The sequence below is a fragment of the Garra rufa genome, chromosome 16 (genome assembly GCF_049309525.1).
Source record: "Garra rufa chromosome 16, GarRuf1.0, whole genome shotgun sequence".
Lineage (NCBI taxonomy): Eukaryota > Metazoa > Chordata > Actinopteri > Cypriniformes > Cyprinidae > Garra > Garra rufa.
Window position 1 is genome coordinate 5,058,978 of NC_133376.1, and position 27,208 is coordinate 5,086,185.

Genomic DNA, 27,208 nt, shown 5'->3' on the forward strand with positions numbered 1-27,208 from the left:
CATCACGATTTAAATTTAGATCCACAGATATAAAAAACTTAAAGCATATCACAATATTAGTTGAATCGTTTAACCTAGATAAATGTGTGCTATTGGGCGCATATCCAATCGTTTGTGCGGAGAGTGAAAGCTGGAGCGCACTTTGCAGGACATGAAGGCGCCGGTGCGATGTGAAACTTCATTTTTGCTCATAAAGGTAAGAGTGATGTATCATCTGGAACTGTAAAGAAATAATTCAAAATTAATTTAAACCGAAAACAAAACTCTTTCATTAGCTGTAGGCCTAATCCATAAAGATGCATTTAGGCATTAAAGGAGCGTCCAATGAGCAGATGGGCAGTCAGGATCGTCAGCTTTTTCTTTGCGACAAATACTAGTTTATTAAAAAATAATTCGAATATCTCCTTACTTTTCCACCCCGACACATTCATGGTTATTTTTGCTGGGGCTTTGTGGACAGCTTTAGCCTATTTTTACGAGTCCCTGATTCCAAAAACTGTCCGGTACGAAATGTTCCTTACAGACAAATTTGCTGTGTGTTTTCGTAGGACTCTTTAAACCAGCAGCGTGCCGCCAAACTGTAGCTCTGGTCGAGTCACGGGGAAACGAAAACAACTCTTTTGTTTTGTCACAGTGAAGAAAGGCACAAACATGAACCATGACTCTGAAACAGCAAGCCAGCTATAACGTAAACTAGTGACACAAGTGCTACTGTCCAATGCATAAATACTGCAAAAGCTCATGCAAAGCACAGTGCAGAGATTGGATTAGACGAGTCCTTTGTCATGTATAATGTTACACTGCTCATTAATAATGCTTAAAAGGGGGCGTCAACCCAATGACTTAAATAGGTACTGTACAAGCCAATGAGCGCTAAAAAAACCTGCGTCTACGTCACGGCCTCAAACGTAACTTTTAGAATCGGATGCATGAAATGGTCACAAAAAGCGTAAAAATGACCAATTTCCACTTTGTAATATATTTCGTGACAGGTATTACTGTTTTAAGCAGTGTATATATCTGTTAACATCTCAAAAAATGTGTTTTTGGGTTTTGTGACCCTTTAAATCAAACAGAGAAGCGCTTAGTAGAAATAACACCGCAGAATAACATCTCTCTAAAGTAGACAACAACATGAATGTCATGTTTATTAAAAGTTTCAATGAAACTGATATAGCGAATGGCTTTCTATATTGTGATGTATATCTGAGTGTAATTCAACTTGGTTCTTTGCATCTGTTGTTGATTGGATGTTGAATTGTGGGCGTCACACTAAAAAGTGGAGGTGAACATGAGTTTACAGGGACTGGTTTAAGAGAGCTAAATGAATGAAGAAGTCCAGCATACATCAGCAGAGAGAAGTCTGACATTTAACTGGAAGATCCAGTTGATTAAGAAATTGAGGTCAAATGAACAAAAAAAGAATGCTTGGATAAATGGTTCACAATAATTGACATCGCTAAACAGACATACAGAGACTTGAGGTTGGGCTCTTTTGGCTTGGACTAGTGAACATATACCAAGAATCTTAAACAAAAAAAAGCAAGAGTTCTAAAAGCTATAAAATCAATCAATATCAGTTGTAGAATTTTAAGATATTAATTCAGATAATGCCAATTATTATTGTCAATGCAGGACGATTTAGGGGAACACTTTGTTCAGCATTGGTGGATTATGTTTTATGTTCTGGCAGGACAATTAGGTTAGCTCAAGTGCAGTAGAATATGTGCTAGTGCTTTATTTTATCTGGGCAAGTAGGTTATGTTTTGCGTTGCGTTTGGAGCAGTCAAACTAGTTTGAAAGCTGTTAGGCATAAAGGCTGAAAGAAAGCCCGTTTGAGATGTAGGACAGAGCTGCTGTAGTTTTTGGGATGGTCATGTTGGCGTAATGATGTCGAGCGTTTAGGATGACTCAGGTCTGCTCACATTCACCCCTCCCCCTGCTCGCCCACACCACTGACTCACTATTGTTCCCAGTGGCCCCTGGACAGCTGAATGTCTCTGTGTGCTTTCACACTTATATGCATCTACAGTACACCAAAGTCTCACCCTCAAACAGAATGTGTTTGTATCGGTTTGTATGCCGTTCCACTCTTATAGCCTGCTCTTACAGTGTTTTTTAGGCCAAGGAATAGTTCACCCATAAAACTAATTTACTCACCCACGTGTATTACAAACATATAACTAAACATGACTTTTTCCTTCAGTGGGACACAGGACACACAACACACATTCCATACAATAAGAAATACATTACGTTTATTTTTGCAGTTTTTAAGCACAGATCTCTTGATGTTGATGTGTCTTCCTATCGATAGCTAGTCTTGAACATGAGGCTTTGTGCCAAACTATAGTGCATCTAGTTGCAGAACAATAAATTGTCCCCTTTGTAAATTCCAGAATGTTTTGTTGATCAGATTTTTAGCATTTAAATAGTTTTAAAGTATATTAAAATGTGTTTTTGATCAAATAAATGCAGATTTAGTGATCAAATTGTCCCAACACCAAATCATTTACTGCTACTTTGAATGCGATGTTGGGCTGTGCAATTAATCGAAATTTGGTTTTGATTTCGGTTTCAAACGATTTTGAAAATACAATAATCGAGATGACGATTATTGCTCCCGATTCCGCCCCCTTTTTGCGATTTTGCTCCTCTATAAAAGCCCAATTTCACATGCAAATCAGTAAAATCATGTAACGTGACTTGCATAAAATGGGACGTGCTTGATTTATTAATGTTTATTTGATGTTGTGTTTTTAAAAGCATGAAAGAGAATTTGCGCTGTTCTGTGTATGAGTTCAGAGACTCAACAGAACAAAGACAAGTAAAGTGAACGTTTAGCTTAAGATGCGTACCTAAACGGTCAAATATAGGGCTGGGCAATTAATCGAAAAGTAATCGAAATCGACATTCAGAACCTATAATCGATCAAATTTTTCCAGGTCAATTATTTCAATTACTTTCCCTTTAAAAACACTACTGCGTGTGGAGTCAGGTGACCCCGCTCCGTTACGTTACATTATTCTGCCAACATGTCGATGGAGAGCTTAAGCAGTATTTATACAGTAAAAAGTATTTACAGGATATACAAGAGTAATTTTATTTAGAAGAGATACTGCTTATTTTCTACTTTTAATATTTATTATTATTTTATAAATAATTTACTTTGTTTCCAAAAGTTATTTATTTTCACTAATTTAAGAAAAATGTGACTTTTCGTTTTAAGCAATGTGTGCTTTAATTTCAGTTGTTCAACACTGATGTTCAATAAATAATCATAGATAGTAGATAGTGTGTGCACCCTTCATTCAAAAATCTCTCACTTGTAATATGTGCACGCGCATATTTACTGTACAAAACTTGTCAGTGAACTATGAGAGCAAAAAAATAAATATTATTTAAATATAATTAAATATAATTTTATTAATGAATAAAATAATCGTTCATTAATCGTAATCGGGTTAAAATGTTCAATTAATCGAGATTTTGATTTTAGGCCAAATCGCCCAGCCCTAGTCAAATACATGCAAATGTATCTCAAAATTTGGCATTTGCTGATTATTTGTGTAAACCTTCAACTTATGTCTCAAATAACGTAAATGGTTGAGAATGAAAATACGTGTGTAACAGTATATTGGATCTGTGCAGCTCTAAAAGTAGCCACAAGTAATATTCCTTCTGCCGTCTCTGTGCTTAATGTTAACCAAACAACAAAAGATACTCACTGACAAAATCACTCACTGCTCTTGACAGAGGGACTTTTGTAGTTTTCATAACAAAGCATGTTTAAGCCTTGTGTGACCTTATGGACATTTTTGTCCATTTCAGTTTTGTTTTGAGCCTGTGTTAATGCCAACTCTAAATTTTGGCTCAGGTGTTTATTTTTATTGAGATTTTAATATTTCACCCTCATTTCCTTCAAAAAATCAATTTTACCCTCCGTACAAAAAATACTAACACTCAGGACCTTAAGGACAAAAATGTCCACATTGAAACCCGTTAAAACTGCAATTTTTTTTAACCCATGGCCATTTGAAATGATGAAATGATGCAATATCTGCTAATAGGCATTCATTTTATCGGCAAGGCTTCAAATTTTATATTTTTACCATTTTTTTTTTTTTTTTTTTTTTACTAGATTGTGCCCTTTTTTTTTTTTTTTTTTCAAATTTGGCATATACATTTATTTATTTTAAATATAACACTGCATAAAAATATAAATGCTTCAAAATTAATGTTGTCCTTCCTCACTGACACATCCAAGAATCCAATAAGCAAAGAAAAAAAATTCTGCTTAACATTTAGTATATGGAAATTACTACTTTTCTTTGTTTCATAAAAAAACACCTGTGGCATTACGCAAACAAACCAGCATTTAAAGGGTTACAATTCTGAAAATTAATGAATGTTTGGTATCTATGGATAGAACAGATGCTGGTTAAAAAAATCGACATCAGTGAAAGTGGAAAAAAATATTAATAAATCATATTTTTATGACAGTTTTTGGACATGGACATTTTTGTCGATTTTGCACCTATGTGTAACTTTATTTATATATAATATAAATTTGATACGTTTACATACAAAAACACGCCATGCATACATATATTTTCTGAATGTATACATATATGTGCGTTTATATATGCATATTAAATATACACTGTACACACACATAGTATACAGACATAAACTTTTATTTTAATTCGATTAATACACGAATAATCGATTTGCAGCTCTAATTTCAACAAAATGTGAGCTTGCTCGTTTGCCAGCACGATGCTAGGATTTTCCAGGCGGTTACTGGGTATTGCTCTGCAGTTTCTGTTGCATTCTGCATGGTTATTAGGACATTGCTAGGTGGTTACTTGCAAGCTAAAATTAAAAGAAGCCCGCCCCCGTGTCTCTGATATTCTGGTCTGTAGATACTACTTATCAAAACCATTCAATGAAGTAACAGGACATCTAAAAAGCAGCACGATTTGAGGTGTCATTCATGTGTGTAATACAGGACAAGTTACATACCAAAGTTTAATGCTTGGGGTTAGTGCTGCTTTGTCTTGGCAAAGAGCTCTAATAAATGAACAGCTGGTTTGAATTGCACGTACAGATTTTTTGGCTGCTCTCGACTCTTAAAGGACTAATTACTAGCTTCGCTAAAGGACGTTAAACACTCGTTGGACTTTGCCCCTCGTTTGTGAAGTAGCTGTAACCACAAAGCTGAGTGTAGTGACCCGAGTCTTTGCTCTAATATTGATCGCTGTGCTCAAACGGCGCTCTCTGCCCTTGGGCCAAAACCGCTGCTCCCCACCCGTGCGGTCGGGGGTTGTCCATTGTAGCAGGCAGGGCATCAAAGGCGAGCTGAGCTTGAGTTGTGCTCGGGCAGGAATTTGGCACACTCCCGCACCCCTCCACGGTCCGTGCGCTGACTCTTTTGTTGTGGGATACACGTTCATACACATGGTAATTAGACTCATGCGGCTCAAGCTTGCAGTGGAGGTGCTTCCGAGCGGGGGAGGCAAGAAGATGGAGCGAAAGTAAGAGTGCAAGAGATTAAGAGACGTACGTCAGTAAAAAAAAAATTGCTTTGGGAAGGGTTTTAGCTTGTTTGAAAGTAAGGACGTTTTCGTGGGTGTGCCGCCCAAGTGAGGTCGTCGCAGAAATACGACTGTAGCCGATACAGAGAGACCAGTTTTTCAGGTTCAGAAACTCTGCAGTGTGCTGCTGCTGCAGTTGGGAGGGGGAGTTCACTTCAGATGGGCCGCATGCCTTCGCTCACAGCCAGACCGTAGATCGCCACACAACAGCTCATTCTGTTTGGATGGGTTGAAAACGGCACATCCTTTTCTGTTTTGAAGCCTCATTTTGCTCCTAGTAAAAAGTGCACACTTAGAAATGTATAAAATCCATAAAACATTTATTTGAGTGGCCACAGTAGCTGTAAATTTGTTAAGGTTGCACAATTGCACAGTGCCATTTAAGTGTTTGTCATGAATCCCCTCTGTTTTAGCGCTGGTCGTGCTAATGACAAATGAATATTAAAATATGAGGGAGGAAAAAGCGGTGGGAGCACTGCTTTTCTTTTTTTTTTCTTTGTTTTTTTAAACTAAGCATCTTCATGTTGTGGCGGAAAAAAAAAATCGAATAGGTTTTGATAAACCGAATATCCTCAAATGAGCATTTAAACTTTCTAGACTTATTGGGGAAAGTTACTTTTAAAAGTAATGCATTACAATATTGAGTTACTCCCTAAAAAAGTAACTACATTACTTAGTTACTTTTTATGGAAAGTAATGCATTACGTTACTTTTGCGTTACTTTTTAAATCTGGGCAGGGCTAGCTTGCTTGCTTTTAATACAAAAAGTTATATTTTTGGCAAATGTAAAAGCCTTTTCACACCAAAAACCTCAGGCTTAGAGAAAGTAAATTCACGTCTGTACAGTAGACCGCAGAAAAAAAATGTCAACTCTTTAGCAATAAAAAAAGGGAAAACAAATGTTAGATTTTCTTGAGTAATTTGTGCTTATTAGTATGGATGAATTGGATCATCGAAGGTCGGCAGCAAAGACATCGGTTAATAAAAAAGGATATTTGTATTATTGAACATATTTAATTATTGCAGGTTTGCATCATATTCTGAGTTGAATTTCACTGTTTTTATTTATTTTAAGGAATACTGCATTATTTTTAGTGAGTGAGATGAATTAATGCATGTTCACATAGAACTAAAGTAACATCTTACTCACAATTTCTCTTAACATGGGGACAGGAGAGCTTTTAATCAATAAATGGGGGGAAAAGTAACTCAGATATTTTCTTGTCAATTAAAAAGTTATGCGTTTTGAAATGTGCTACAGTAGATGAATTATGTCCACAAAAAGTTGAAACACAAACTGTGAACCGCACTGATGACGAAGATGCACAAGTCTGAGTAGGAATTTCTAGAAATTTACGGTTACTGAATAATAATGTGGATATTTTTTTTTTTTAATTAACCACATGCAGTGCATAAGTCGTTCTTAAATGCCATACAGCACAGCATATGCAGGCCTAAATGTTAGTAATTGGAGAGCAGTTGCTTGTGATTCATGCCAGTCTTGCCTGCTAAAGTGAATTGTTGTAAAACGAGTTCTTAATTATCATTAATGTATGTAGAAAAACTGCATTCCTGGTCCACTCCATGTTTGTCCTTTTAGTAACAAATATTACACGGCATTTAACATTTATGATGTTGATTCGTTTAATAGGGTTTGTACGTCAAAAAGTGAGTCCACAATTGCTGAACATCAGAGTAGGAGTCTCTCAAGCTAATTTTCATAATGCAGTCACATTTGAGTCATGAATCTTAAACCAGCTCACAGCATATTAACATCATTGCTCAGTACTTGTTTTCAGCCGTTTGTCTAATATTTGATCTACATTTGCTTGTGTGTGATTTATTTATTAATATTAATGGGACCATCATCTTTGGAGGTAAATGGAATAACCTTGAAAATGGAAGGAAAACTTAAAATTATATATATTATACTTGATTTAAAGTTAATGGCTGTGAGATCAAGTACCGATACATGAAGAAAACCGTTCCGTTTGCATGCCATGTACAGCTGTGTAACAATTATGAAGTAAAATGTCCAGGCTGGACTATTGCAATGCTCTTTTGGCAGGTCTTCCAACCAGTTCTATTAAACCTTTACAATTAATCCAGAATGCGGCTGCTAGATTAATTTTTAATGAGCCGAAAAGAACGCACGTCACACCTGTCTTCATCAGTTTGCACTGGCTACCAATAGCTGCTCGCATAAAATTCAAGGCATTAATGTTTGCCTACAAAACCACCACTGGCTCTGCACCCCTTTACCTAAATTCATTACTTCAGACTTATGTATCCTCTAGAAGCTTGCCCTTTTAGACTTATACTCTATTCATTTACAAAAAAACTAACACTAGTTTCTTTGTTCTTTTTGTATTCTATCTATTTTTAGGCCTAGCTTGTTTTTCTTTTCTTTTTTTTTATTCGATCTGTTTTTAATTTATTATATGATTAGAAAAAACTTGATATGCGTACTGCGTTAGGCTACATGTGACTTGTCATAGCACTTGCGTGTTATTGCTCTTTTGTCGATTTTGATTTTGTCCTCTTGTAAGTTGCTTTGGATAAAAGTGTCTGCTAAATGTAAATGTAAAAACCTATATGAACTGCTTTTTAAATGTTAATTTGTTGTATCTTCTATGTGCAGTTACAGGAGACTGTCAAGAGGAAGTTGGAGAATGCTGGTTCACCCCTAGGCCGTGACCAGGTCAATGGTTTCACCGATGGCTACCCGCCCAATAAAAAAACCTGTGTTGAGGATGCACTGGGGGGCCTTAATGGGGTCTCAAACGGCACTGTGCCACCTCTCTCACCTATGGACTCCAAACATAACGTGAATACAGATGGCCTCATGGCCAATGGGAACCACAGAGCGGTTGGTGCGGAGCACAACGGGAAGGGTCTAACTGATAGTGGTGCGTCACGTGGCTCAGAGTCTGATTTCCGCCTGAAAGAAATGAAGCAGGAGCCGGTGGACGATATCTTGCCCTGCATACTGCCTGGGGGAGGTGCGAATGGAAACAACAGCCTCTTCCCTGACCTCAACCTCAATGATCAGGATTGGAGTGAGATTATGGAGGAGTTCAACCGCTCCGTACCCTACGAGGACATCCAGGAGCTCTTCAGTGATAGTTTTGGAGATCGCAAAGACCCCGAGCTCCTGTCATCCGGTGCAGCTCAGAGCTTGATGCCGCCAGATCTATCCAGTGTGAAGACTGAATTTTCCCCTGCTACGGCTTCATCCGCCTTTGATCAGGACTCTTGCAACGGTTCACCTCAGATGAGACCCACCTCATCTGGGCCTCCGCTTCACACCAACTCCCCCGCAACTGCTCCAGCCACATCGCCGGCTCTGCCTGTGCAGCAGCAACAGCATCCACAACAGCCACCCATTCAGCCCACCCGACCACTCCCAAATCACCTGCTGCCCATCCCACCCAAAGACCTGTCCCCCGCACAGCAACTGCAGCAGTTAGCAGCACGTGAACAGCAGAGGGCGATATTACAAAGCCAGCAGCAGCAGCATGTGGTTCAGAAGCCGCCACAACAAAAACCGCAGCAACAGCAAGCAGCGAAATTCCACCAGCAGCCCAACCACTCAACATCTTGGCCCCAAAATGCTCCCACCCAAAGTCAAATGGCCGGAACCTTTGGCCTTGAGAAGTCGACCAGCCCTTCTTTGTACCCGCAAGACTTCCCCAACCCCAAGACCCTGCTCATGCCCAACAAGGGTTCTCCCAAAGCAGGCGCTCCAGCCGGTTATATGCAGCCCGGTGGGCACGGCAACATGTTGAGTCACCCGGCTGCGCCCACGGGGCCCCTCAGCCACCCCCCCAACCCTGCTGCCCAGGCGGCCATGTTGGACTACAGTAACACTAAACCCCTGTCCCATTATGAGGCTGGAGCGCCAGGTGCACCCAGGGGCCCTCCGGCCACACAGAACCAGAACAAACAGAGCCAGGCCATCCTGAACCTGATGCGTCATCAACAGATGCAGAAGCAGAGGCCAACCAACATGAACTTCAGACCAGCACACCACCAGCATGCTCCGGTAAGGCCGACTTTTCACTGCTGTTATTACATGTGATGCTAATAAGGGGTTTAATTTACTCAAAAATGGAAATTGTCATCATTTATTGACCCTCATGTTTTTCCGAACCTGTAAGACTTTGGTTGATCTTTGAAACAATTTAATGTATGGGTTTTTATATGTGCATATATGATGAATCGAATTAGGGCTGCACGATATCTTGCAAGATGCGCATTGGGTATAGCACACGAGGGATCGTGCAGCCCTAAACCAAATTACAGTTGAGGTCAAAGTTTATGTACGCCTTTGCAGAATCTGCAAAAATGTTAATTATTTTACCAAAATAAGAGGGATCATACAAAATGCATGCTATTTTTTTTTTTTTATTTATTTAGTACTGATTTATTCAGTCCACAAGAGAAGAAAAAAAAAATTGTTGAATTTATAAAAATGACCCTGTTCAAAAGTTTACATACACTTGATTCTTAATACTGTGTTGTTACCTGAATGATCAACAATTGTTTTATTTTTATAATAAACTGCCCACTGTTCTTCAGAAAAATCCTTGAGGTCCCACAAATTCTTTGGTTTTTCAGCATTTTTTTGTATTTGAACATTTTAAAACAATGACTGTATGATTTCGAGATCCATCTTTTCGCACTAGGGACAACTGAGGGACTCATATGAAACCATTACAGAAGGTTCATTAAGAAGGTTAATTTCCATTACCCCTTAAATTGCACAAATTGAAATTGTGAAGTGAAAATACGCCTACTGGAAATGCTTCAATTGCGCAAAAACTCCCATATATTGCAAAAAAGTTTTTACGCTCGCATGAGGTGGTTTTTCAGGCAATTTGAAAAAGGAATATTTCACAAAACACCAATGGAAATGGCTTTTTCGCATTTACAAGTCACGTTGGATTAAATCTAGCCAAAATCCCACAAAAATCCGCTGCCATGACTTCGCGAGAGGAAAACATTACGTTTTAATCGCATAACATTGGTTAATGGAAACGGCGTCATTTCGCAATACTTTTTACTCAACATTTTATAAAATATCGTCAAAGGTTTGCACAAATCTGTAATGGAAATGCGCCTGCTGATGGTTCAGAAGGAAACATGATGGATTAAGAGCTGGGGGGTAAAAACTTTTTTTGAATTTGAAGATCAGGGTTAATTTAACTTATTTTGTCTTCTGTGGCTTCTGAAGGCCAGTACTAAATATGGGGGGGAAATGTATTTAGGCAAATTAAGAAAAATGTACACATCTTTATAAATCAAAAGTTTACACCTCCGGCTCTTAATGCATCGCTTTTCCTTTGGAGCATCAGTGAGCGTTTGAACCTTCTGTAATAGTTGCATATAAGTCTCTCACTTGATTTAAGAACAGCAGGCAGTTTAACATTTCAGGACAAACAAGGGACTCATTAATCACTAAACAAAAAAATGACACAGCTGTGGATCATTCAGGTGACAACAAAGTATTAAGAATCAAGTGTATGTAAACTTTTGAACGTGGCCATTTTTATAAATTCAGGTATTATTTTCTCTTGTTGACTTATGTAAGCATCTTTTATGTGAAATCTTGTATGATGAACTTGGAAGCTTTTGCATGCGTTACGAGCCGCTACTACTTTTCAATCGTTTTACATTGCCTATGCCTTTTTACTTTAACATTGACTTTACTTTTAGTTTCACTAAATATGTTAATTTGTGTTTCAAAGATTATGCAAAGTCTTACAAGTTTGTAATGACAGAAGAATGTGTAAATGACAAAATTGTCACAGTTTACTCACCCTCAAGTTTGAACACAAAAGAAGATCATTTTAAATGTAGGAAACAGAATGGTTTCTGTTCCCTGTTGAGTTCCATATTTATTTGTATTTTTTTTTTTTTTTTTCAATACTATGGAAGCTCAAAAGAATACAAAGACATTTGTGTCACTCAAATTCTGGAGAGAAATGGCATAAGTAGCATAAGCATAAGGAACTGAAAAATGAAACGTTCTAGTGCACATATCATGCTATCAAATGATGTGCATGCGTTCGTTTGCGTTCCAGCTCATAAGAATATCACTGTGGCTGTGGTAGAGAAGTGTATCAATGGTATTTTTGGTTCCAGACTTCAGTGGCCTCAAATCATTTAGACACATAATGTCTGAATGTCATTGCATTACATAAAATATCAAAGCGAGTGTGATCTTCAAACAGTGATGACAAGATCTTTCTGCATCATCGCAGTGGAAATGAGGTGCTCAAATTAGACTACGGGGAAGAAATTATCAACGGGAAGAAATTATCAGTGATGCTATCAGTCTGCCACCAGGAAAAAAAAAAGCTTCTGGAACTAAAACGTTCATTTTTCATTTGCTCAGTGTGAAAATGTAGAAGTTCAGAAAAAAAAAGTGATTAATCCATCTCAGAAGAGTCACGATAGTTGTTCAGTAATGTGCTTGACTGCTTTTAATTCTCTTAATCTGTGATGTTTCCAAACAAACTGTGATCAGCACTCATTTATAAAAAGGGAATAGATCTAACAACCACTTCAAGTCCAGTCAGAGACCTCGAAAAAGAACACACAAAAAAAACACAAAACGCCCCTTCTAGGAACTGAATAACTTACTCCTCATCCGCTGACCTTGAAGATATTATTGGCAGCAGGGAGTGTTTCTTTCTAGAGTTTAAGGAAATGTATGTAACAACCCTCAGTGCAGAACTATGCAATAAGGCTTTTGGATGAAAGTAGAAACCTAATTAATCAAATGATGCACAGTGGAATGCACAGAGGGAAAAGAAACGTCTAAGCGGATCTTTAAATTGAAATATTCAAATCCTCATGTATGCATTTTATGTAACATGAGTATCGGCACAATATACACACTGAAGACCTACATCTTGAATCATGTAAAATGTGCTGAAATGGCCGTGAACATTTGAGTAATGTTTGATTTACGATTTTAGCAAATGAATCAATCTTGACGACTCTAATGCCATTTGTACCAATGAGTATAATGAGAGACACTATTTATACATCTGTTAAATCAGCTTTTGTGATGTACAGTATCTCACAAAAGTGAGTACATGTTTCAGCAACAATTTTAGTATATCTTCTCAAGGGACCGTACTATAGAAATGAAACTTGGATATATTTTAGAGTAGTCAATGTGCTCAACAAATAGCCATTATTGTCAAAAGAGCTGGCAACAAAAGTGAGTACACCCTAAGTGATAACAGCAGTATGTTGTTTAACCATGTAAAGCCACATGTCCCATTCATCATGTTTATGATTTTGTCTGCTTGACAGGACCATACAAACTTGTGTATCTTGTATTAGAGCAGTTAAAATTAGGTGCTTTGAGTACAATTCTCTCATACTGACCACTGGATGTTCAACATGGCATCTCATGGCAAAGAACTCTCTGAGGATTTGAGAGTTAGAATTGTTGCTCTCCACAAAGATGGCCAAGGCTATTAGAGGTTCAGTAACACCCTGAAACAGAGTTACACTACAGTGGTCAGGGTCATACAGAGGTTTTCCAAGATGATTGCAAGGGTCGATCAATGAAGTTAAGCACTTGTTCTGTGCGTCAGGTGCAGAACCTGGCTTCAAAAAACCAATTCATGAGTGCTGCCAGCATTGCTTTAAAGGTTGCAGAAGTAGAAGGTCAGCTTGTCAGTGCTCAGACCATATACCACACACTGTAACAAGTCGGTTTGCATAGACCTCGTCCCAGAAGGAAGCCTCATCTGAAGCTGGCTCGCAAGAAAGCCTGCAAACAGTTTGCTGAAGACAACCTGTCCAAGAGCATGAATTACTGGAACCATGTCCTGTGGTCTGATGAGACTATAAGATAAACTTGTTTGGCTCAGATGGTGTCCAGCATGTGTGGCGATGCCCTGGTGAGGAGTACCAAGAAAATTGTGTCTTGTCTACAGTCAAGCATGGTGGTGGAGCATCATGGTCTGGGGCTGCATGAGTGCTGCTGGTACTGGAGAGCTGTAGTTCATTGAGGAAAACATGGGTTCCATTATGTACTGTACATTCTGAAGCAGAACATGATGCCTTCCCTCCAGAAACGAGGCTGAACGGCAGTTTTCCAACATAACACACCACCATGCTTGCTGAGGAATCTGAAGGTGAAGGTGATGGAGTGGCCAAGTATGTCTCCAGACCTGAACCCTTTTAAGCACCTGTGGGGCATCCTCAAGTGTAAGGTGGAGAAGCACCATGTGTCTAATTATAGAGGAGTGGAAGAGGATCCCAGCAACAACTGTGCAGCTCTGGTCAATTCCATGCCCAGGATGATTAAGACAGTGCCAGATAACAATGGTGCTAACACAATATATTGACACAGTTCACAAGTTCACTTAGGGTGTACTCACTTTTGTTGCCAGCTATTTTGACAATGGCTGTATGTTGAGTTATTTTCAGAGGACAGTAAATCTATACTGCTATACAAGCTGCACATTGACTACTCTAAAATATATCTTAAGTTTCATTTCTATAGTATTGTTCCTTGAGAGGATCTATTAAAGTTAATGAATAAGGAATTTTAGGGCGGGACAGGTTACTTAAAGTGTTGTTCTTTTTATTATTATTATTATTATTGAGATGTCATTGCAAGGAGGTGGGGGTTTTGAGAGCAAAAAAAGTACGAGAGCACATGAATTTAAAAAATGATGAATAATAATTATTATTGTTATTATTAATAATAAACAATATTACATCAAATAACTATTCAATTTTGATTTTAATGGTGACTAACAGTCATGGCTAAATCATGGCAACATTCACAGTCGGCAGCAAAATAATATAACACATAATGTAAAAGCATATTGAGTATATTATCCAGCTCAAGGGTTTTTTTTCCGTCGGCCCGTGTGTGTGTCTGGCAGTGGGCCTCATGCGCCCCGGGGTTGAACAGTTTGTCTGGGTCAGGCAGCTGGTTGCTAAGGAGCAGAGAGCAGACAGCCATTCACACACACTGCGGTGGGGGCTGGGATGGGCTGCGAGAGACGAGTCAACAGAGAAAAGGACAGACAGAGCCAGAGAGAGGGAAAGAGGGAGGGAGAGGAGGGGGCGACAAAGCCGTCTTTCATGCGTTGTGCCCGCCCGCCCCTGGCCGTCGTCCTGCGCCGAGTATTTTCGGATCAGCCCCCCTCTTTAATCGTTCTTTCGGTTTAAATATAGCCGTTTAACCCATTTAGCTTTTACTTTCTTGTGAGATATCAACTTTTACTTGCACGATTCATTGACTTGCTATTGTTAACTCTCGTTTGTAAAATCTCTGTCCACATCTCGCTTTTTTAGATAACACTGTTTAGTGTCGTCATTGACCTCGAAATACCTCTGCGCTGAGTGTGTGTGAGAGTGTGCCGGGTGTTTGTTGTGAAAGGGTGCCTGCCAGTGCTGGCATCTGATATATTTTAAAACTATCTTCACCTCTGTCTATAGTCCAGAGGTGCTGAGGAAGCTTTTTGCCTCACGATCAGGTCAGATCAGAGAGGAGATGAGCTGCTTTGATACTTGAATTTAAATGGGAGTTTCAAAGCAGTGAGATTTGAAGCATTCAGCTGGTGTAGATTGCATTAATTATACTGTAGGAGGGGGAATCTCACAAAACCTGCCAAGAATGTGTCCTACTTATTTCTTTCCTCTGATTTTGTGTTTAAGTATAAGACGGTATACTCATGAATGAAGCCTAATTTAGGTGTTTAGGACTATTTATATTTGCTAACCAAATTCTCACTCTTTCTGTAATGCAGTAGTCAACATTTAAAGTCGCTCAAAACCTTTCATCAAAGTTGTCCTAAAACCAAAACAATACCTGTTCTTGTCTTAGGACAACTTTGAACTTTTTTTTTTTTGGTCCAGTTCAGATGCATGTGTGTATACATACACTGCCGTTGAAAAGTTTAGAATCGGTAAGACTTGAAATGTGTTTTTTTTTTAAGTCTCTTATGCTCATCAAAGCTGCATTTATTGGATCAAAAATACAAAAAAAATGTAATATTGCAATATAAAATAATGTTTTATATATATATATATATATATATATATATATATACTTTAAAATAAGGATGCACCGAAAATGAAAATTCTTGGCCGAAGCCGAACGAAATTACACACTGGGCCGAAGGCCGATTACCGAACACGGTTTTTCGTGTTTTTCCCCCCATGTATTTTGCTTAGTTTTTTTCACCATTGCATAAATTAAATGGCCAGTATTTACTTTTTACAGTTTTGTAAAGAAAAAAAAATCAATTACAAAACAACAATTTAAAAATATTTATTTAACACTGAACATTTTTAACATTCTAGTAGACATTATAGCCTACCAACAAAGCACAATTTAACTTAAAATTAATAAGAAGTTAGTAAAATAATATTCTTTGGCCATTTTTAAGACCCCCTTCTTGAATCAAGCTTGAATGTTTTTAATGTACAAATAAATGCAACCTTGCTGAGCAATGTTATAATAAATGTATTAATAGAGCTGTTGTAATAGTTATTTTTTTGTAATAGTTATTTTTCTTGTTGCTCGTCATTGTTTTGTATAATTTATTCAGCCTTTTCAATTATTCTGCTTATTTATTTGCTATTTTCGGCCGCATAATTTCGGTTGCCCAACATTTGGTGCATCCTTACTTTAAAATATGATTTATTCCTGTGATGCAAAGCTGAATTTTCATCAGCCATTACTCCAGTCTTCAGTGTTACATGATCCTTCAGAAATCATTCTAATATGCTGATTTATTATTAGAATTTATCAATGTTGGAAACAGTTGTGTTGCCAAAAATGTTTCTGGAACTTGTGACGCTTTTTTTCAGGATTCTTTAAATGAAACATTAAAAAGAACAGCATTCATTCAAAAAAGTCTTTGCTATCAATTTTATCAATTTAACATGTCCTTGCTAAATAAAAGTATTAATTTCTTTAAAAAAATTTAAAAATCTGTTTTTCTTTTCACAATCGAAGTTCAGTATGACATGAGCTTCCTGGCTTTTGGCTTTGCAATTTCAACACAAGTACCTTTTGAAGTGTCATGTGGTAACTCCTCAAATGGTAACCTTGAAGATAATATCGCCACCAGGGAGTGTTTATCTTTTGTTATGTTTAAACATAACGTCCCACAGCACAGATTTGATGATTATTACTGCAGTAAGGCATTTAATAAGGCATCAGTAAGTGAAAGCATAAATGTAATTAATTGCTATACAGTTGATTACAGAGGAAAAAAACAAACTGCAAGCGGATATTACAGCAAATTGAGGAGGGGGGGGGGGGGGGGCATTTCCTGTCCAGAAATAGTTTGCCTTCTGTAACTGGTAGTGTTTAATAAGAATCTTTTTCTCGATTTGTCTATGCAGGAGTCGGGCTCCTACCCCTCGACCACTCATGTTCCTGGCATGGGCAACACTATGACCCCACAGCAGAGCAGCAACAGCATCCCGGCTAACCATAGTAATGCGGCCTACATGAAGCAGCAGATGCAGTTGATAAGTCAGCAGAAGCAGCTCCTCCAGAGACAGATGATGGCTGAGCAGGTGCCATTACTGATATTCTTATTTTATTGTTATTTTTCTTCTACAGGTGCATCTCAATAAATTAGAATGTCGTGGAAAAGTTCATCTATTTCAGTAATTCAACTCAAACTACTTCAGTCTGTCTGCATTGAATTTATTTAATACACAAGTTTCACAATTTCACAATTTAAGTCTTTGGTTCTTTCAATTGTGATGATTTGGCTCACATTTAACAAAAACCCACCAATTCACTATCCCATCAAATTAGAATATGGTAACATGCCAATAAGCTAATCAACTCAAAACACCCGCAAAGGTTTCCTGAGCCTTCAAAATGGTCTCTCAGTTTGGTTCACTAGGCCAGGGGTTCCCAACCTTTTTTACTCCGGGGCCCCCCTCCTTCTCTGGTCAATTTTGCAAGGCCCCCCTGTGCCTGACATGTCCTCTTATACTGTACTTCTGCAGTATTTATTTTTAAACCTTTTTAATTAACCTAAACATTTGTTTTGCCTTATTATTCTTCTACTGCATGTTATAAAAAAAACTCAAAATTCAAACAAACTTTAAATTAAAACTTTAAATATACCTTATAATCTTTAAAGAAAACCTCTGCTCAATTCTAACTTTTTTAAATTGCCTGATGCTCATTAACACCGAGCCTCACTCCTCTTCTGTGGGTGAGCATCCATTATAAAACACTCACAGGACAATAATTTGGACAACTAGGCAAATGTTTTGAAATTTCACGCAAAAATACCATAAGTATTATGGTGCGCATAGTTCGTGAATCAATAGCGGACTTATGCGTGTCTAATGCACGACTCTGATAAACACGACTGTTATACGTTAGGCACGCGCAAGTTCGTTATTACACGAATTGCCTTTACCTTTTTATTAGCGCAATGGTTTGCTTTGTGCATGCACCCGAGAGATGTAACAGTAGTTTGCGTACAGCATTTGGAAGTTTTGAGCCGCCATTCAGTCTGTATTTAACAGTGCGATGAGGCTTGCTGCGCCAAGTCTGAAGCAATCAATCACAGAACATGAGAGAAGCTGTGCTTTTGTTTTCATTTAGCTTATTAATAATGAAATTAAACAATTATAGGTTAATATTTAAATTAATTTTATGATATCTCGCGGCTCCACTGGAGGATCACTGAGGCCCCCTAGTGGGTCGCGACCCCCGGTTGGGAACCGCTGCACTAGGCTACACAATCATGGGGAAGACTGCTGATCTGACAGTTGTCCAGAAGACAATCATTGACACCCTTCACAAGGAGGGTAAGCCACAAACATTCATTGCCAAAGAAGCTAGCTGTTTACAGAGTGCTGCATCCAAGCATGAGAAAGTTGAGTGGAAGGAAAAAGATGCACAACCAACCGAGAGAACCGCAGCCTTGAGAGGCTTGTCAAGCAAAATCGATTCAAGAATTTGGGTGAACTTCACAAGGAATGGACTGAGGCTGAAGTCAAGGCATCGAGAGCCACCACTCAGCTTTTTAACCCCCTGGGGCCGACGGTCACGCCGGCGTGACCAACCTACTTTTTTTAAGATCAGCGCAAAAGACACTAAAAATGCTCTGTCGGTTTAAGTCATACACATTAGAGATATACATCAATGGAAACTGTAAAGCGTGTACTTTTATTTGGGCACACTCAAAAGAACAGCAGAAAGTTGTGTTTTTTTATTTAGAATAAAGAAAACAAACAGGGTGATTTCTGTTTTCTCTGTCTCCGTGAACTGCTTTTAGAAATGCGTCACTTATATCATTCAAACACGGTGAATATTTAGCACACAAACATAAAAGTGGTATCTACTGAAAGCTTGAGATTTATGCTTTTAAACAAAGTAAGTTTTATCAAAAACAAATAATCTGTGATAAATTAATCTATATGAAACCAAGGAGATGTCTAGTCTATCCAGTTCCAACTAATTATCTCTAATGTGACCGCGCCCACTATCGCGAAATCTTTTGCCATGCAAATTAGCCATGTGCTACAGGCAAGGCAAGGACCGGAGTATCTGTACGCGAGGAAACTCCCACATCAATGCAACAAAGCAACATGACTTCAAGTTCATCTTGGTTACAGTTTGTTACTGAATGAAGACATGCTGTGAGGAATAAGACTTATATGTACCTCAATCCTAAGAAGGACGCGATGCGACGCAAACCCAGCAGGAGGAGACATTTACATGAGTAAGTCTTACTTTCATTTTCCTACTAGCTTTCGCTGTTATTTACTTTGACAAAACATGTACACATTTTACTAGTTAGACTTATTCCAAACTAAAATTCCTGACTTTATCAAATGAAACATTATGAAGTACGTTTGATTGCATTGCATCTCTTACAATGGCAGGATATTTATAATGTTCTAGAAAGACGATGTGATTATGACTGTGAGATGCATTTATGACGATATCTTTATGAATGTAGAATCATACTTTATTTATTTATTTTATTGTATAACAGTGTAAAAGTAATATGAGTGCTTACACTGAATGTGTGTTTACATCACGTTTATTAGTAATATAGTGCTAAACGATAATTATTAGTTTCTTAGATATTACATGTCCTTTTTTTACATTAGTACAAATTCTAGAGTATACTGTATTCTGACAGATGATCCTGATATGATTTTTGGTTTGTTTTGTTTTTGTAGTGATCTCAAACCTGCTCAAAAGATGAATCCTGCCCTCTTTCCCTTGAGTCCCTTCAAACTGTTTTCCTCTCAGAGCACTAGAAACTTGAGATGTTCAACTACACTGATATTCTAGTGTAAAACAAGTTTTTGACTTTTTTTGTATTTTTTTAAGGGCACACAAAATAGCAGGTAAGATTTGTTTCATTTGTTGAACAGAATTCAGAAGAAGTTTTCAGAAATGCCACAAAGTCTGTGCACATCTGTGTGGTTAGATGAGGGAGCTCAATAATGTGTCTTTGACCTTCATTATGTATGTTTTGTTTATACAGTGATAGTAAATAAAATAAAAATAATCTAAAACTCCTTTCTCTGAATCTTTTCACATTGTTTCCTTACCTGCTATAGTCAAGTCAGACATTGATGGGGCCATTAGGGAGGGCCCTTTTGTCTTTCAGGTGTGAATTGCTAAATATTCATGGGCCATTGCCACACCTATGAATAATCCCTTTCGATCACAAAACATGTTTTATAAAATTTAAATCAATATATTGTTTTCTCTGAACGAGTGAACGAGATGATTTTCACATCATTTGGTTGAAAAAATTCTAGCCTACGACATCCAATTATCTAAAGTCTTGTAAAGAAATGTCCTGTATGTGCTTCATGGCCTTATTTCAGTGACTTCAAAACTTTAGATTTTCAATAACCACGCATAAACATAGTTTTCTCAAAAACACAAACATGCACATTAATGTTGCTTGCATATTATTGTAGCCCAATATGTGCTGATTACAATGTAATCTGACTTTAACCATTCATATGTTTTTAAGATACTGAAAAAAGCACAAATGTCAGGGCATGTCAAAACTTCTTCAGGGCCCCAAAACACCTCAGGCCCCAGAGGGTTAAAGATGCTGATTTCATTTTCCAGCAGGATTTGGCTCTTGCCCACACTGCCAAAAGCACCAAAAGTTAGTTAAATGACCATGGTGTTGGTGTGCTTGACTGGCCAGCGGTGGTGGACGAAGTACACAAATCAAGTACTTGAGTAATACAATATTACTCCAGTAAAAGTAAAAGTGCTCCTTTTTCAATTTTACTCGAGTGAAAGTACAAAAGTACTACATTTTTTGTGTACTTAAGTAAAAAAGTACTGAACTATTTTGCAATTATATAGGCTACTTAATTTAATTTTATATTAGCATATATTTTTTATAATCCTACTGTTCAAAAAGCCTTGGATTTTCCCAAAATAACCACCAGCCTATATGGAGTCAAGATATATTTTTGTTGTTGATATGGACTACGTCAACGAGAGTGATAATGTTCACTGTGAAGCTTGCATTGTGATGTACCTGAGAGAAAACTGATTTGACCATCTCATTTTCACCAGTAAGAAAAAAAGTGTTTTAAAGCTTGTTTTGTAGAATGTCACAGTTATAAATGATATGAGAATAAGGCCTGAAGTTAGGAAGAACATTTTAATGAAAATATAATTATATTTTCATAATATTTTTATTTTTTCTCAAACATTGTCTGTGGTGTAAAAACACCCCTAGCCAAATCCCCCCAGAGGGCATCACTTCCGACTTTGATAATTACTATAGTAACCATGCTCTGAACATCACATCTTTTCTTTTTCCCTCAGATGTAATCTGTCTAGGTGGTTGATTATAAATATTTGGACTTCATATCTGAAAATCACCTCAATTTATCACCACGCTTGTTAGCTAGGCAGTTAGCATCAGCTAACAATATTTACTTATTTTCAGTATAGTTATGAATAAACATTTATATCTGTCTACTAGGCTAGTTGATCCAAACAATATAAAAAATTATACCGTTAATAAACAATATAAAAACAGACGTCACCTAGGGCTAAATGCATAGCATTTTAATAAAACTGTTAAGGTTACAGCAGCGAGGAATATTAACGTGCATGAGTTATTTTATTCAATCTTTGTTATTTTTATGTTTCGTTTTTTGACCTAAAATATTGAGACAACGATGTTGATGTGTCTGCATTAAAGCATTTCAGTGGGCTTAAATATATCACCCTTTACAGCAGATTTAGTTCGCAAACAACTGACAGTTACAATAATTAATCCTAAAAATCGACATTATAACTAACTTTTCGCAGCATCAGTCGCGCGCTCACAATATCTCCCGGTCCTTATTTGTGAATTCAGTTGACTGGAGACTCGCTCTAAACGGCTCATTTGAATCAGTGAGTTGTCGACTCGAGAACAGCTGCAATTGGATCAGTCCAATTCGTGAATGAATCGTTTGTTGCGATTTGCGAACCGATTCAACAGGTTCATTGAAAAGAATCAGTTTGTTCATTAATCAGACAATGTTTCTGCGTCTCGGAGCACATGATATATTATAAGGAGTAACGATATGTAACTTCGTTACTGTCCACCACTGCTGGCCAGCAAACTCACCAGACCTGAACCCCATAGAGAATCTATGGGGTGTTCTCAAGAGGAAAATGAGAAACAAAAGACCGGAAAATGCAGATGAGCTAAAGGCCACTGTCAAAGAAACCTGGGCTTCCATACCACCTCAGCAGTGCCACAGACTGATCACCTCCATGCCACAATTGAGGCAGTAATTAAAGCAAAAGGAGGCCCTACCAAGTATTGAGTACATGTACAGTAATTGAACATACTTGAAAGCCAACAATTCACTAAAAATGTTTTTTTATTTGTCTTATGAAGTATGAATTTGTTAAGATGGTGAATTGGTGGGTTTTTGTTAAATGTGAGCCAAATCATAATCAAAAGATCCAAAGACTTAAACTACTTCAGTCTGTGTGTACTGAATTTATTTAATACACGAGTTTCACAATTTGATTTCACGATATTCTAATTTGAGATGCACCTATATATTAAGATGCACCTATATATATTCATAATCATCATCATAATTAACAATTCTTTCACCAAACAATATATTTTGCTAAACTCTGGGTAATATTGTGGTTGCAAATAGAGAATTTAGTTTTTGCTGGCAGTTGGTGATTTCTATTATTTCTATTGTCAAACTGTTAGTGTATACATTCCTGCTATAGTGTTGCATCAAGTGTCCACCTCCAGGGGGCAGCAGCCTCACAAGAATGATAAAACCTTTGGCAACTGTGTTGTTCCTCTCCTAAAAGTCTGTTAATGTTGATCACAGTATTTGAAGTAATAACTGAAGTGTGTTTGTCTCAGGAGAAGCATCGGCAGCAGCAGGAACAGCAGCTGCAGAGGCATTTGACCCGTCCTCCGCCTCAGTACCAGGACCAACAGAACCCGCAGGCTCAGCAGAACCCATTCCAGCAGCAACAACAGCAGCAGGTCTCTCAGTTCACTGGTGTGCCGCCCTGTCTGGCCCAGCAGCACCCCTCAGGCTTCAGCGAACACACCATCTCCGGTATTCACCTTTCTCTTCTTGATCATCACTTGCCCCTTTTACACCCACTGCTTGTTGCATGTTATATCAGTTGGCACTCTGTTTTCAAGCAGCACTAGATACTAGAAATTACCTGTACCTGACCACCTCCAAATATAATTTGGTGTATCAAGTGGTTGGGACCCAGTCTGGACTTGAGATTGGATCACTGAGTCAGGTGTTTAGCAGGTGTAAACGGGTCATCTGTTTTTCTGATTACGAGAGAAGTTCAGTATGACATGAGCTTCCTGGCTCTGTTGGTCAACACAAGTAGCCTTTTGTTAGTACTCCACAAACAAGTCCATCTGATTTGCAAGTGTGTTTATTGATAGACTCATTTGAATGATAGGCACACAGTATGTTTAATGTGTGGTGATGCTGTGCTGCCTTTACATAAAGCATCTATCATTCATCTGTGAGTCTACTTTTAAAAGCTTAGCTCACCTAAAAGAAATTGTCATCATATGGGTGATTATATAATTGAAGATACATTTGGCATAAGGTCACGTTCTAATTGTAATTGTGTGGTGTACTCTGTTTTAGGTGCATCTCAACCAATAGGAAATGTCAACTCTCTCAGTGGCCCCACTCCTGGAACACAACGGATGTTCCCCCAGACGCAAGGCATGATGGGAATGGGGGTAGGACAGAATACTGGCCCAACCACTGGTCCCCCTCCGGCTGCCAGTCAAGCAGACATGAGCCTCCAATCCTGCGCCGGCGGTCTTGATGTGCAACAGGTCCTCTACGGCAACATGCCCATGCATCCCTCCCACCCCAACCAGCAGAGACCACCAGTGTCCACCATGTCTGCCGCTTACCGCCAGAATGTTCTAGCAGCCCAGCAACAAGCACACTTGAAAAACCAGCCCAATGCTGCTATGTTGAAACAACAACAACAGCAGCAGCAGCTGGCCCGCATGCCCAACAGCATACCCAATGCCATGGCTAATAACATGGGCTCTGCTATGCCCACCTCAATGCCAACCAGTATCCAGGGTGCCTTGCCCACACAGGCCCAGTCGTGGCAGCAGCGGCAGCAGCAGCAGCAGCCCCAGCAGCATCCAGGTCTCCAGCCTGGCTCTGCTAACGGAGGCATGCCAGCAGGTTTCCCCAACTCTGGCTTCCACATGCAGCAAAGATTGTCCAAACTTTCCAACAGCACTCCGTTTCCCCAGGGTGGCATGGGAAATGGTGCAGCTGGTAGAACCCTGGCAGGTATGAATCCTGGACAAATGATGCCTAGCATGAACCAGCAACGGACCAATAACCCAGGCATGACCCAACAGCTGCCACCTCCTGGCCAGCAGACGGCCCAGCAGGGGCAGCCACAAGCGCCGCCTCAAACTCAGCAGGTTCTGCCTGACTTGGGGCCCTTCAGCCAGCCACAGGCCGGTCCCAACCGCACCGCAGGACTTCAGTGCAGTCAGGCCTATCAGCTCAACAGGACAGCCAATCAGCAGCTACAGTTTAGCTACAACACCCAATCGGGAGGCAGCTTGTCCGGGTTTGCTGCCGAGACGGACCTGGTTGACTCTCTGTTGAAAAATCCGTCAACACAAGAGTGGATGGACGATTTAGATGAGCTGTTAGCCAGTCACCAATGAGTGATGGCTATGGGCCAATAATGGCCAAAGCTGGTGCCTTTGGATAAAACGTAAACGTCCACTTTTGGATGTTTTCAGAGATGGTGAAACTGCTCATATCACGGTCAGATCTGCTGTGCTCTCTATTGAGTATGTATATGGTGTATATATTAGAAGTCAAGTAGAGCACAGAGCCTATGTCACTGAGTTGTTCTCTGGACTGGAAATTTCAAAGAGGGAAATGCTCTACTACTGAACCTGTGGCTCAGTAAAACCACTGAATTTTCTTATATGAGGAGTGTGCGCTCAAACACAAGTTGAGCCATTCATACGGTTGTGTTGCCTATGTGTTCGCTGTAGGCATGAGGAAGGTCTGCACACAGGCCTTAAATTTGCACTCTTGAAGATGCACAAGATGTAATTTACAGTAAAACAGTCTAAAGCAATGGTTAACCCAAAAATGAACACATTTACTAACCATGTTGGTCCAAACCCATACGACTTTGCTCCATGAGGGATGTTCTGTCCTGCTCCTGGATTTTAAATCATGCAAAATAGTCTGTGAATTCTCTTCTAAAAACATGTTCATTGTAAACTCCAAAAAATTCCATGTTGGTTCATTTAGTAGTAAGCTGCTCCTCCATAGACATAGACATTCATTCAAAAATTTGGATTGTGGCCCATCAGAGAAAGACCTTTACCAGAAAACTGACCCTGAGTGTATTAACATTCTTCAGATTGTCTCATTTTTATGTTCCACTCAAGATGGTCATGTGAGTTTGGAATGACATGAGGGAATAAATGACGACTTTAATTTAGGTGAACTGTTACTTTAAGTTCCGTATGGTGTATGTGCATTGGTTAGTTTCTCGTTGACTAAATTTAGAAAATAGATGCTTTGGGATTTGTTTAATCTGGCCATGACAGCTTGAAGGAGTGTAGCTGAGACTAATATTGAGGAGGATGAACTCTACAATGCTCCAGTGAAAGTAGATTGCATCATTACACTTTCATGTTACACTACACTACGTTGTGTTTTTGTTTTTGTTTTCTCAGAAAAGCCCAGAGCTTCTGTGTTGGTGAGAGGGTTAATATTCCTATTTGTTTTCTCCCTCTGGTGTCTGATGTTACATTAAGGGCAGGTCAGGTGCTGGTCTGAACCACATTACCTGAACTCTCTCTTCATCTGAGATTCTGTGACAGGATTTCATGTATATTTATATATTTTTTTGTATGTATGCAGTTTCTATTGTTCAGGAGAAGATAGATCTTATTTTTATATGTACATTGTTGCAAAATTTTGTAAGTATTTTATACTTTTTATTATTGTTGCCTGTAAAACAAGAGTATTGTGTAAATATAGTTCTCTAGAATCGGTCTTGTTTGGCGTGTTTATTTAGTGTTTTATGCATGTCTTGAGTGGTTTGTGCATTAGCAACTTCGTTTTGACATGTAAAGAGGTACAGAAAGCTTCAGATGATAATAATGCTGTGCAGTTGAACACGGCATTCTGAGAAATGTGCAACCTGCTTGGAATCTTAGAATAAGTAATAATCAATGAAAAATGCTTTACAAGCCATGGAATACAACCCCTGGCAACACTTATGGATCAATACAATTTTTTTACTTTAAACAGAAATTGCCATATCTGTGATTGGTTTATTTGTTAATTTAACACTCTGGTTATGTGAAACATACTTCAAAGTAATTATATTAAAATAGTTGAATTAATGGAAAATTGTTTTCCATATCAAGAAGAGGAAAAAATTCTGGAATCATTCAATGTTGAGGAAAACATTACGGAATCGGCTTGTCATTTTTATTTATATAAAAAAAATCTAAACATGTCTAAAAGGCTAATTAGTCAGCAGTTAAAAGAAAGTGCTTACAGACCTTAACAAGCTGCTGAACTTTGCTAATTGTAAGGAAACATGGCCCCAACAAGAAAGCTGTCAGTTGAAATGAGGGAAAGGATTATAAAACTCTTTCAAGATGGAAATCCGTCGTGGAGTGTGGCAAAACAGTTGGATTTTCCCAGTCAGCTGTTTCAAAAATTGTGTAAATATTAACAAAATAGAAATCTAAAATAAAAACATACAGGCAGATCAAGGAAAACATCAAAGCGTCAAGATGGAAAACGCACAACAAAACAAATTAACAAATGGGTGGAAACAGGAGTCGATGTGTGTGACATGACTGTAAAAAACTAGCTGAATGAAATGAGATTTACATTTAGAAAAATCAAATGAAAACCAGCATTAACACCTAAACAAAAGAAAACAAGATTAGAGTGGGTTAAAGAGAAGTCATGGAGTATGGATGATTGGATGAAAGTGATATTCAGTGATGAATCACAAATCTACAATGGATAAGGAGATGATGCCAGAACTT

The 27,208-nt window shown here is 38.5% G+C and overlaps 1 protein-coding gene across 1 annotated transcript in view; it reads left to right on the forward strand.

Annotated features, from left to right (window-relative positions):
• Positions 1 to 26,195, forward strand: part of maml1 (mastermind-like transcriptional coactivator 1) — a 33,657-nt gene extending 7,462 nt beyond the window's left edge. The window contains exons 2-5 of the mRNA XM_073820921.1: positions 8,239 to 9,642; positions 16,995 to 17,171; positions 23,012 to 23,213; positions 23,775 to 26,195. Of these exons, the coding sequence (XP_073677022.1) occupies positions 8,239 to 9,642; positions 16,995 to 17,171; positions 23,012 to 23,213; positions 23,775 to 24,838 (2,847 nt within the window). The 3' untranslated portion in view covers positions 24,839 to 26,195. The remainder of the gene's footprint in view (positions 1 to 8,238; positions 9,643 to 16,994; positions 17,172 to 23,011; positions 23,214 to 23,774) is intronic.
• Positions 26,196 to 27,208: the final 1,013 nt, after the last annotated feature.